General features: G+C 56.3%; 1 protein-coding gene across 6 annotated transcripts in view; it reads right to left on the bottom strand.

The window, feature by feature from the left end:
• Positions 1-8,969, bottom strand: part of CADM1 (cell adhesion molecule 1) — a 130,165-nt gene extending 121,196 nt beyond the window's left edge. For all 6 annotated transcript variants that reach the window (XM_030230981.2, XM_030230983.2, XM_030230982.2 and 3 more), the window contains exon 1: positions 8,861-8,969. In XM_030230981.2, coding sequence (XP_030086841.1) covers positions 8,861-8,969 — 109 coding nt within the window. The remainder of the gene's footprint in view (positions 1-8,860) is intronic.
• Between the last annotated feature and the right edge of the window lie 4,465 nt (positions 8,970-13,434).

Here is a 13,434-nt window from a genome sequence, read left to right as displayed (position 1 = left end):
GAAAATAGCTTATTAATCCTCATTTGTTTCCTGCAGGATCATTTCAGCCACTCCCTACGTTCAGGCAGGATTTTACACCCCCACAGGCCCCATCACCCATGGAGAGCTGTTTTCATTTCCTTATCCTGCCTTGTCCAAAGAAGCGAGGATCAGAGGGGTGCAGTACATGAGGGGAAGGAGAGGAAGAAGCAGTGGCTTGTGAACACAACAGGTTATCCACAAGATATTTATTCTTGTAGGAACTGAAAAAGAGTCATTCTGTAGGAAACAAACACAGAAATCCCATTTAATGGGACTCTTGCTAAACCTCCCCCTTCCAAAACAGGAACCAGATCAATAGACCCACCCAACCTCAACAGAAAACAGAGTATCCTAAACCCAACAGCTGGACCGACCTTCCTGAGCTGCATTCCACACACATCATGTTGTGTTAACATGAAAATTTTGGATCCAATTTGCTAATGAGACCCTGGAGGAGCAAGTCATCCTTTAACAGTGCATCCAAAATTCTCCCAGAGTGATTTAAGAGCCAGAGCACTGGGTTTGCTGTAAAGCCTCTGTTTACAAGGCTCCACGGATTCCTGCAGAGCAGTAAGTGATTTGCCTCCAAGAATTTCCTTTATTCCTCCTCTCGGAGCATCTCCCCCTCTCCCTGGCGGAGTCTGAAGGGAACACTGTTAATCTCCCGTCTATCCCACTTTAATCTCCACCCTTCCCAGGGAGAGGCACGGCTCTGCTCCTCGTGCTGAGGAAGCAATACCTGGCAGTTATGGATTCGGGGAGTTGATTAAACCTGTACCTTCTGTTAAAGATTCTAGAGAACGATTAAGGCTGTAAGACCTTTAAATCGAAGGAAAAGCTGTTTGTGTGGACAGAGCTCAGCAACCTCAGCGTGGGATTCGCTTTCGGTGGTTCTGCCTACTCAGGATGAGTAACATCTCCTCTGGAGCCACCCACAGACCAGGAGCTGAGGAAAACTCAGCTCTTGAACTGTGACAGGGCAGGAAAAGCCACTGAGCGCCGTGACCCCGCAGACACAGACTCTGAATGATGCCAGTCTTCATTGCAGGCAGTCTGTAAAATCACGGTAAATGAAGAGCAGGAAAGTACAAGAGCAGAAATCACACTCACATTTTATGCACCCACAGAAACCTTCCCTGCAACCACCCTGAACAGTGACTACGGACAAGAAGCAGGAGCAGGTTACACAGCTTCTGCTCCATCCCAGCACGAGTCACCACAAGCAGCTGCATGGGACAGAGGTGTCCCAGAGCCTGACTGCTCTGGTCCAGACAGGGATCTGCTCTGCCTCTCACGCTCCAGGACAGGAATCCTCCTGCAAACCTGGGGAACCACTCGCTGCTCCTCCAGACTGCGCAGCACAGCCACAAATGAGGGTGGCAAAGGAATGGATCTGCCTGCAGAACCAGAGCTGCTGTCAAGCCAACACCAAGACAACTCTTCCCAAGGCAAGCAGGGGTTTGGCTTCGTTCCCTCCTGCTGAGCCCACCCTGGAAAAGCTGGCTGGCTCTGAGGAGTCCTGACAAACCAAGCGTCCCCCAGCAGCTCCGCCTGACAAAGCTGAGGGCTGATGATGACAAGCGTTGAGGGCTTTGATTGTTGTCAGCAGCTTCCCCAGCACCAGGGAGCCCAGCCAGGCTGTCACAGGAACCATAACAGAGATGGCATCGCTGGGATCTCACAATACCCCGTCAGCCACAGCCCGTCCCAGCAGGGCAGGCAGAGATCTGGCACAAACCAGCACAGAGTGCTTTCTGCCCAAAACAGCCTGGGAGTGCACGGCAAGGCCTGTCCTCCAACAGCTGAAAACAGCACCTGATTCCATACAGAGCGGGAAAAGCAGCAGCAATAACCCTTGGGAGCTTCCCTGCTTCCACCAGGCTTCTACCACCATGTCTGCATTAGCCAAGGGGAATGAAGACATCGAAGAGGCAATGGGAGCACAGACAAAGAGGTCCAACCGTGTTTCCAAGCAAAATAGCTCAGAATGAGAATGCAAAACTAACCCAGCTACACCAACAGCTCTCTACACGTGGATATTTCAGGTTCTCATTACTGTGAAACCAGTCAGGATCAGCAGAACAACCTCACCAGCAGACCCCATGGAGCAATGCAGGGTTTCTGTGACCACAGGCACTGCAGCAGGGCAGGTGACCATTCAGGTGCTCTGGAGCAGTGCCAGCATCAAGAACTGGCATGGATGGATGGATGGATGGATGGATGGATGGATGGATGGATGGATGGATGGATGGATGGATGGATGGATGGATGGATGTCCACTTGCACCCAGCCAGCACAAAGGCACTGCATGAAGAGAAGCCTTTGCAGCTGAGCCAGCAGGTCTCTCCCCTGGTTTGACCCAGCTGGACCATTGCAACACCTCTCTATAGACAGAGGGCAGCTACTGCCCAGAGTTATCCTGTGCCACACCAGGGCAGCGAGGCAGAAACGGCTCTGGAGACAGCCACTGTGCTTTTCCAAGGTCAGGGATGTACTGGCATCACGGAGCACATCCCAGAGCAGCATCACTGTGATAAATGCAGGAAGTGAGAGCGCTCTCTCTGCAGAACTGGGGACAGATGTGCCTCTGCTCGGCTACAAAACCAGGGCCGTGGGGGCACAGGGAGCCTTTATTTCTGTGTGTTAGCCCAGAGGCTACGCAGAAAGTTCCCTTTCCAGCCCAATTCTCACGGAGCCCGACTTTGCTGCAACCCCAGCTCCAAAGCTGAACACGAGTAATGTTGAAAGTGCTCTGCCAGGGAAGCTGCCAGGCAGCCTCATTTAAAAACAGGGAAGCAGCAACAAGCAGTTCCTCATGCTTGATCCGATTACTCTGATCTCTCTTTTGACGCTGCAGACTCAGACTCGTATTTCTATTGCTGCGCGGGGGGAGAAGGGGAGGGAGGGAATGTCACTTTGCTGCTTCATATTTCTGTCTTCCTGTCACACTCTGGAGAGGGGATATACACTGCAAGAGCTGGACAGGAGCGGGGGTCTGGGGTGCACCCACCTCGCAGATGAGGTGTCACACAGGCCAGTGTGACAGGACCCCAGTGGAACCCCACCCACAATACCAGCACCCCCAGACCAGCCTTGCTGGAGCTTGCCCCAGTATGGTCTCATGCTCTCCATGAGAAATTCATCTCTACAAAAGCATTACTGCTCTATTTCTGTACCAAATGTTGAGGTCTCTCAGATCCAAGAGTCACCATCTTTGGGACTAGCACCCACGTGCATCCTGGTGAAGGGAAGGCCCCACAGCCAGAGAGAGCCCTGCTGACAGCGAGGGGAATGCAAGGACATTTCCATTCTGGAAGCAGACCTTGGAGGAGATCATAAATCAGATACAGGCTCACTAACTGCTAAAAGAGGACACCACGAGATCAGAGCAGTTTATTCCAGACGTAACCTGAACCCCAGGGTTTATGCACCCAACTCCTCCAGTCTGAGCACAACTTGAAGAGGCAATGTGACCCTGTAGGCAGCCTTGGCTCTGACGGCTCATTGGCATCTCCCTGATCTGCAGGTAGACATCTCCATCCCCCACGGCTGCCACGGCTCAGCCAAGGGCTCCAGAAAATGGGACATTTCCTAGGGAAGGCTCGAGCCAGGAGTGTAACTGCTGAGGGCAAACTTCACAGCTGGGATTGGCAGAGGAGGAGAGTTTCCAACACAACTTTCTCCCACTGCCAAATGCACACCTGGGCTTTAAAATCTTTTGGCAGTCGTTTACTGTAAAGAGACTATTCCCCCTCCAATGCTGGCACCTGAGAGGTACTGCCACTAAGAGGGGAGGGGGGATCTGGGCTGTGTCATTTGGGCAGGACCAAAGCAAACCCACCACAGCCCTGCCAGCAGGCAGTACCTGCCTATGAGACTGTCAGCAAACCGACAACACCAAGGAGCTGCCAGCACTTCCAGGGACAAAAAAAAAAAAAAAAAAAAAACTAAAAAAGCAAATCTAAACACATTTTCCAGTTAAGCTACAGCCCACAAAAGTTTTCTATCTCTGAGCAAAGGGATGTGCCTAAGTATCTCTTTGATCCTTCAGACTGGAACTTAATGGGGTATCAAATATTCTACTGATTCACCTTGAGAATTTGGTAAGGGCAGAGTCTTTGTAATGCTCAAGTTTTTAAACCACAGAAGAACACAGTAAATTAAAACCACACCACAGGGTAAAAATAGCCAGCCCAGCCCTACAGAGGGACATTGTTGGTCTAAAATAACCAGGAGTGGAGGGCAGCAAACGTCCCTGGTACAACCCAGCCAAGTGTTTTAAATGCAGGCAGCCACCAGGCACATACTGCAGGTGAGCGTGTGGTGTGGGCTCAGCAATGGCTCTGAGAAAGCCCGAGAAGCAAATCTCCTTGGGGATCTGTATTCCTTGCTGGAATCTGGGATGGGTGAAGGAGACTGACACGAAACTCAGGTTTTCAGAGCCTCATCCAGCAGCATACAGTGGTTTGCAGGGCTCCCCAACACCCAGCTCAACACCCTGCAAAGATGTGAGAGCCTGATGCGCAACACAGCAGGAAAACTGAGAGGTTCAACAGGTAACGAGGACCGCGGGAAGAAGAAAAACTGTTTCCAAGGCAAAAGAGGCTGACAGCAGGCGGGTGGTGGTCACACATGGGCAGGGCCATCAGAGGAGTCGCCTGCAGCCACAGTATCGCAGCTGGGGCTCACCCTGCCCTCGCAAATTAAAAACTGCAATAACTAAATGCAGCTCGTGGCTGAACCACAAACGCGGCTCATCTCGGCGGGGCAGGGCAGGCACCGCGCCGGCCGACAGCTCCCTGCGTCCCAGTCAACAGGGCTGGGAGGGAGTGAAGCCTCGTGGCACTTCCCTTCCACCCCGCCTGCCACACAGCCAAACCCACCCTTTTCCCCAGCACGCTGCCCCGAAGCGCCTGAGCCCACGCTGGGCGACCTTCAAAGCATTTGTGGTGGAGCTCCCCAGGAACCGCAGCAGCAGCTGCTCTGCAGCGTGCAATTACAGCCCGGGAAAGAGACTGATTTATGGAACTTAAACAAGTACATACCACTCCTAATTACAACATTCCACCTAGGGTCTCTCCTTCATGGCAGGTTTCCACAGCATCCCTTTATTTAGCGCCGGTGGGTTTGCACCTCACAATGTCCCCCGGAGGAACAAGCAGAACTTATTTTTTTAACATGTAGCATCCAATTTCACAGTAGACACTGGCTGTGTGTCCAGCTTTGCTTGTGCTCTCAATGCACTGTGTTAAGTATTCACTTCCTGGCTCAGCTCCAGGGAAGGCTGCAGCCTCATGCTCCTCTCCTGGAGCCTGCTCAGATCTGGAGCCGCAGACAGGAACCGAAATGTTTGGATACAGGAGGGAGCCCCTGCTTTCCTGACAGAAGTACCACCAAGTGCCACCAAAACCCAGAAGAGGAACAGGTTGTCAAAACCCCTATACAAAGTCTGACAATAATCCCTAGAAAAACAGCCATTCAAGAGAAACATCCAGAAAACTCTGCCTACATGCAGGAAGGTGGCTTTGCTTTTTATGAGCAAATGTGTTCTGAGGAGTGCTTGGATGGTCCGTTCAAACAGAGGGTGTATCCAGGCTGGAACACAGGTTTTACTCCGGGTGGCCTCAGCAGATGCAGGGTTAAGGAGCTGACCCATTTTCCAGCCAGCAATAGGGCAGAGAGCTCACCGATGGCACAGGCACGGCCCCACCGGTCCTGGCAGGGCCGGGGCAAGGCTCGCCAAGCGCCCGGCTGACGAAGCCAGCACTGTTTGATTACAAAGCCTTCTTTATTTACACACCAGGAAAGACAGCGCAAGGCAAACAAAGGCGACGGCAGCGCAGCATCAGCACAACGGCCGCTGGTACGGCCGGGGGTCCCCGGGGAGCGCGGCTCTTCTCTGGCCTCCTGTCACCGCAGCCACCAACGGCGGCCACCCGTGCCCAGGGACACCGGCAGCGTCCATCCAACAGAGTCCACCTGGGGATGTCCATCCTGCAGACAGCACTGACAGCCGCCCCCTCCTCAGAGCGGAGCACGCACGGAGCAGAGCGATCTCCTCGCCTTCCCATCCTCAGGAGCCTCCTTGGCAGTGGTTTCAAACCAGATTGTCGTGCTTATAAACCTGGGCTCAACTGCCTACACGCAAGACAAATGAGCCCAAGCTGCAACCCAGATGGATCGCTTTATTCCCCAGCCCCTTCCCCGCCGGTGTTTGCGTCGCATGCAGAACGCAGCGCGCGTTGCTGAAGGCCAGGGACGAGCAGACTCGCCTCGCTTGCATACAAAGGCTCCTTGGAAACTCACTCTGTGTTTACAAAGGAGCCTGGCTTAGCGCAGCCGCGCTGGGAGCGCTCGCTGCCTTCATGGGGGGCTTCTCCCGGGCCGGTCTGGTGTCGGCAGACACGGAGGCTGCAGCCACAGCCAGCCCTGGCCAGCCCCTCGCAGCTCCGTGCCATGGCCAGGTCACGGCTCCACACCAACGCCGTCTCCAAACACCTCCTGAGGCTCCTGCGGGAAAGTTGCTCTCCCTGAAGTGCCGAGTGCCAGCGCTGACAGACTCCGAGATCCAGCCCAGCGCTGCCCAAGCAGAGTGAGCCGGGAGCGCTCCTCAGCCCTCGCCCTGCTGCACAGGGGCATCAGGAGCTGCACGAATCGCAGAGCATGGAGAGAGGCTAGAGAGGAACCACAGACACAGGGATCCACGCGATCGCACAGGCTCATCCCAAACCCAGCCTCGCTGCTGCCTGTTGCCGTTCCAGTCGCCTCGGTGAAGGGAGGCAGCAGAACCCTGAGCTTCACTCTGCATCACGGGGTGCCACCACGGCGGTGACACAGCGCTGGCACTGCTGTGCCTCGGGTGGCAGCCGTGCGGGAGACACAGCGACAGCACTCTGCGCTCAGCGCAGATGCTGCTGCCTCTCACTAATTCTCTCTTCGAAGAACACTGAAACTAACACTGTTAGCTTGGAAAAGGGGGAGAATGGGGGGAAAAAAGGAAAAAAAGGTCCTAAACCATAAGGAAATTTTTCCTAAATGCAGACAGTCTGGGATTTTATCCTGCGATTCACAACGCAGCACCGCAACCACAAAATATCTGTCTTACCACAACCTCAGCTCACGCTGCACAGTGCTTCTCACCCCGGTGCTCGGGTCAAGCACAGCCACTGCGAGCCAGCATCCAGCCCTGCTTTTGTTTCCCTTCAGCAGCTCTGCGACCCCAAATCACAGTTCCACCCTCTGGCTGGGCAGCAGCGAACAGGCTGAGCCTGCCGGGGGATCACTGTGGCCTCCAGTTAAAAACTGCTCTTAGAGAATTTGAGGTGAGCAAGACAGCAAAACAAAGGATGAACGCGGCCATCCAGGAGCCGGGCTCGTATTCCCAACCTGGGAGTTTCTCAGTGCCAGAGTCCCCAGGTCACACCGGCGGGAGACTCACCAGGCAGCGAAAAGCACCGAACACACAAACAGCACCTTGTGACGAGACATCTGAGAAGCTCCAACACAGCGACCGCAGGAAGCCCGGGCGCGGGGGAGCCGGAGCGGAGCGTTTCCCCGGCTCGCAGCGCTAAGAGCCGCCGCGGGGGCTCCTTTCCTTCGCTCCGGCTCCCCGGAACGGGCTCGGGGCCGCGGAGCGCCGGCATCGGGGCAGGGTCGCCCTTCGGGGCTGCCCAGCGCGAGCGAGCGCAGGCGGCAGGCGCAGCCCTCGTCGGAGACGGCGGGCGGGCACCAGCCCCGGCCCCGTTCGCAGGGAGAACGGGCTGAAAACGACCCCGGCGCTCTCCCCCCACCACCACCCCACCAAAAAGGCCGCCCGGGAAGAGCGGGGAAGGCATGGACATGTACACAGGCTGTGAATAAAGCTCTTTGTTCGCCGGGCTGGCGGCCCCTTCGTCCCCCCTTTCCTACGAGCGGGATTCAACAGATCGTTCAATGGCCTCTTGTTCTTCCCAAACATCCCGGACACAGCACCGCTCCTACGGCCGTGTGGCACCGTGCCGCCCCACGGACATACTGGAAACGTGAGCGGCGTTAACGGGGGATGCTCGAACCGAAGCCACCGGACACGAGCGCAGGTCGCTGCTGCGGCTCCCGGCTCGGCGGGGAGCGAAGGCAGGCGGGGTGGGGGGATAGCCCAACGCACGGGGGACACCGCGGCCCGAGGGTGCCGCGGAGAGAACCCAACCGGCCCCGCTCGGGGGGCCTCGTTAGCCACATTTAACTAGCGCCCGTTCCAGCCGCAGCGCCCGAGCCGGGCGATCGCCCCGAGCGCGCCCAGCTGGGCGGGGGGCGCGGCTGCGGCAGGGGGCACTGGGTGAGAGAGGAGAGGAAGGAGAGAGAGGGGTGGGAAGCGAGGAAGAGAGAGAGAGAGAGAGGAAGAGGGAGAGCGAAACGTCGCGCAAGTTCCACTCAGATTCCAACAGGTTCCCCGCTCCCGCAGGGGTGCAGCATCCCCGCGCCGCCGCAAACACCGGGGGGGCGGAGAGGGGGAAGATAGAGGGGGCGAGCAATGCAATTAGTTTTTAATTGCGGGGCCGCTGATGACCCCCCGGGCAGCAGAGAAGCCGCTTCCATGGAAACCGGCAGCGGCCGCCCGCGCCGCCACGCGCGGGTGAGCCCGCCCGCCGCTCCCGCCGCCGGGGGCGCTTCCCCGGGACCACCGAGCGCTCCGGGCACGGCCCGGGGCGAAGGAGGGCGGGCGGGCTCGCCCCGCACCCGCCGCAACCGGGGGTACCCGAGCGCCGCCGCGATCCCCGAGCGCGAACCCCCCTCCGCGCGCCGCCCGCCCGGAACCGCCCGTCCGCGCGGAGCCCCGTGCGCGGGGCCGCGTCCTTCCTACCTCGGGGGATGATGGCGGCGGCGCAGAGGAGCAGCAGGAGGAGCGGGAGGAGCCCCGGGGCACCGCCGCCGCTGCCCGCGGGGCCGCTGGGCTGGGCGCGACCCGCCATCGCCGGCACCTGCCTCGCTCTGCCGCCGCCGCGCGCCGCCCGCGGGAGATGGCGCGTCACGGGGCGGGGACACGGCGGCACGCCCCGCGCGCCGCCCCGCGCGGAACGGGGGGCGCGGGCGGCACCGAGCGCGGCCGGCCCGACCCCCGGGCGGGTGGGGAGCGCTATGCCGGGGCCGTGCCCCCGCACCGCCGCCCGGCCCGGCCCCCGCACCGCCCCCGGGTCCGCACCAACCCCGGGTCCGCACCACCCCCGGGCCCCCGCCCCGCCCCCGGGCCCCCGCACCGCCCCCGGGCCCCGCACCGCCGCGCCCGACCCGCGGCTTTCACCCCCTTCCCAGCCCTCCCGCTTTCCAGGGTTGTGTGTCCCCCTCCCACCCCACAAAGCATCCTTCCTCCCGCGGCGCACCCTCGCCAGCGCTCTCCGTCCCGGCAGTGTGCCCCCAGCATCCCCGCGTTCAGCAGCCTGCAGGTCCCCCAGTGTCTGTGCCCCCTCTGCCCCGGTGCATCCTCCGGCGGGATCGTGTCCCCCGGCCCAGCCCCGTGCCGCTCCCCGCCGGAGCGGGCCCCGCGCCGCTGGAGGCGGTGTTGAGCCTTGGCGGTTCCGGGGGAGCGGAGAGGCCGGAGCCCACGAGCCCCCCGGCGGCGGCGATCGGGGCTCGGTAACCGCAGCCCGGCAACCAATCCACTTTTCTGCGGATTTCTCACCCACGCAACGGATTTAAACGGAGCAAATTCACAAGTAGAGCCCCGGAACTGCGCCCTGCCGTTCCCCCGAGTGCTCAGCTGTACCGTAACACACGGGAAATGGAGCGGCCGGGGTCACCGGGGGATTCATCCCGCCCGGGAAGGGTCCAAGCTTTCCCCCCACCCACGGCACCAGGAATGGAACCACATAATCGCTTGACAGTGGGTCCATGCAAGCGTTAATGGAGCAAATGCAGAGGATGTCGAATATTCCCAACGTTATTAATTAGGTTATTCCAAGTTAACCTGAGGCAGGTGAATTGTCAGTTCAACTTCATCATCCCAGATTCTGCCAAGCTTGAGGTTAAAACCGCCCAGGGCAAGCACTGAGTCACACTGTGGGTCTGGAGAGAGCTTTCACCCTTTGGAATGTGAAACCAAGCTGGTTTCACACCCAAGGAAACCCAAAATGCTGCTGCCTGGGACTTGGTTTGCCCCCCTCCCTGTACCCCCACCTCCCCATGCCACTCTCTGTCTCCAAGGATGATAAGCCTTTCTGCTCCACAGCCATGCCAAACATCTGTTTCCTGCTCAACAAGTCGAGTTTTGGTCCACCATGGCCAACACAATTCCAGAACTAAGCTGCTTCACCCCAGTGAGTGAGAAAGCACTTGTTTTGTGCTGGGACCCCAAATTCTCTCCTCTCCAGGAGAACTCCAGCCCCACCAAACCCTGCAGAGCAGCTCCACTGGCCACTGTGCCATCCCACATCCAGGCATCCCGTTGGCCTGTCCCTAAATAGCCAGTGCAGCCCCCCTGCAGGATATCACACACTGCAACCCGCTGCGCTCAGACATCAATGGAGAGACAACCCCTATTAACTAAACAGGTTTATAATAATTCAAGTATTCTGAGGGTGAGGACAATAAGTAGTAGGAAATACAATTTGCATAATAAATATCAATATCACAACAGCTAAAGCAAACCATGACAAATTATCTGCTGGTAAATGGCTGGGAGATTATAGAATGCAAATTGCAAATCCTGAACTCTAGGAAATGACTGCCCTAACCTCCCGCGTCTCCTTCGGCAGACGGACGGGGACTCGAGCCAGGCTCAAACTGACGATGCTCCTGCTGGAGACGTCTCAGTGCCTTCCATTATGCATCAACTTTAATTTCGAGAGGAAAGCGATTTCCTCTGTCCTGGAAGCTTAGCCTCAGATTATTTGTCACAGAGTGTTTAGCAGTGATGCTGCTGCAGCGCGAGGCCCGCTGGCAGTGATTGAAAGCTGCATTAAATCAAATCACCAGCAGCCAGGGACAGCACGGAGCCGGGAGTGGCACGGGGAGCGTGGGCACAGGGCAGGGGCACGAAGGACCACGGAGACTGACCTGAGCCACGAGCATGGGGGGTGTAATCGAGGGTCTTACAGGATGAGGTCACTCCCTGAGTCCTGCTGGCCAAGTGGGCACTCACTCCTGAGACTCACTTATGCCAGGGATGCTGGAAAGCCCTGTGCCAGCTCTGGAGCAAGGCTTAAGGCTGTGGCCAGGGAAAACCCAAGGGCCAGCAATGCCTGTGGATGCCTCTCCAGAACTTTGCAGCAGGGTGAGGAGAGGAGCCAGGGACAGAGGAGAGCCCCCAGGACGCTGCTCTGACCTGCCAGCAGTGAGGACTGAAGTGCAGCATCCCCTGAAATCAATCTGTCCCCAGGTCACCAGCTGCAGCTGTAGCAATGCCCGCTCCAAAGATCAGCTTTCCTTGCCTTGACATGGGACAAGAGCGGCAGGAATTCCTCCTGGAGCCTCACCCGTGCCACTTGGAGACCCTTCCCATGTGTCATTCTGGCTCCCCCCGCTGCGGCTTAGCACATCTCAAAGACCAGATGGTGTTTTTGCATTTTAAACCAAATAAGCCATTGTTTGTTAATTCAGCCTTTAAATCAGAGCAGAAATGAACTTAAAAATGAGAATTCCAATCTGTGGTATATTTCCAGAGACAGAGCCAAGCCCCACAGTTTCAGACACAGAGAGAAAGGCAGGAGAAGGATCAAGGCGATTTGTGCTCTATCCCTCTGCGGCACAGCACAGGACAGTGGCTTGGACATGCTTGGAGTGGCATTTGGAAGCAGGATGAAGCCTTAGATCCATGGATGAGCAGCAGCTGCTGCCAACACACTGGGCCAGGGACTGGAGCAATCCTGGTGCAAGCTGCTGCCAGTCCTGCCACTGCCACCATTGGGAATGGTCTTAGGGGACACAGCATCACCCAAGGAGTGGCTAATTACAAATAACTGGCACTAATTACATCCACTGCAGAAGAATGTATGGTAGAAGCCATTTTTGGATGGGATTACCAAACCAATGATCAATTAGTTCCCTTTCCTTGATTTCACAGATGGACAAAGGGACCCAAAGTGCTGTTCCCTACTTCCCTACATGTAAGAAAGGAAAAAGGAGCCAAAGCCACCCAGGTTTTCCCTCCCAGGAAAGGGCAATCCCACAGAACTCGTGCAGGTACAGCAGAGTTGCTGTTCCTGCATGGCTCTTTGAGCCTCCCATTAAAGGTGCTGCAGAGCCCACAACCAAACCTCTTCCCCCACCCTGGCCGTGTTTGTTCTCTCACCATTTTCTGTCAAGAGAAATAAAACAGTTGTCGATCTTGGGGAAAGCGCCAGCTCTGAAATTTTCAAAGAGCTGCATGGAACTTTAGCCACACAATTCACATGAAAGCAGCGCGGGGCTAAATCCTGTGTAACTCTTTGAAAATGGAGGAGTTTTGTCACAAGGAGTCTGCAGGAGAAATAATCAAGTTATAGCATTTGGGATTTAATGCCTTGCCTAAAATCCATCTGGGCTGGGTGTGCCGTGTCCCCTCCTCCAGCAGGACCCCCCCAGTGGGACCACAGAGCTGCTCCTCACACCTGTGCCCAGCCTGGGGAGCCTGGAGATGCCTCTTGAAAGACCAGGTAACAGTGCAAAGTCTAATTTCCAGGCTTTCATGTGCTGTGACAAAGTTGTCGTTGGCCACGCTCTCTCTCTATAAATTCAGGGTTTAGTTACAGCACAAATCACTCCCAATATATTTTATTTATCTGCCTTCCACTGCAATGAGCAACGAATTTGTTCAAAGTTTCCAGAGGTAAAGAGGAAGCTGAAGCTCAGAGCTGTGCCAAGGGCAGAGGGAACGTGGGGCTCTCCAGCTCCGTCAGGGCTGGGAGCTCTTGGAGCAGTGGTGTCACCTCTGTTCCACCAGACACATGCTGGGAACCTGCTTCAATCGCCCAATTTTCACACAGAATCTGCACAATCTGCAAATTCACATGGAATCTAACCCAACACCCACTGGATATTCCCATTAGCCCCTTTCCTGCAGGTGTGGGGGGCTGTTTTAAAATTTTCATTTTTGTTTCTAGAGCCAAAAGATTCCATTTAATTATTTTTGAGCCACGAGTGTGACAATAAAACGCAAAAGTCTTTTGATTTTGGAGCAATCCTATTGAAGATCTGAGGGGCTGTCATCAGTGCAGCATCAGTCTTCATTATCTGATTCTTTTTTCAATTGGCTGAGCTTTACAGAGCACAGGGCTCTTTCAACAGGATGATAAAGGGGTATTTGAAATAAACAGAGAGAGTCCCCAGCCAGCGAGTACCTCGGATTGCTGCGGACTGTGACTTAATGCTAACTCCTGTGAACTCCAGCTTTTTATCTTTTAATAAAAAATCCATACAGATGGGATTCTTTGCTCAACTAAAACCTTTGTTAAAAAAAAAAAA

The sequence above is a fragment of the Serinus canaria genome, chromosome 24 (genome assembly GCF_022539315.1).
Source record: "Serinus canaria isolate serCan28SL12 chromosome 24, serCan2020, whole genome shotgun sequence".
Taxonomy (NCBI): domain Eukaryota; kingdom Metazoa; phylum Chordata; class Aves; order Passeriformes; family Fringillidae; genus Serinus; species Serinus canaria.
Note: the sequence above shows the minus strand (reverse complement) of the source record. Positions and strands in the feature narration are given on the sequence as shown.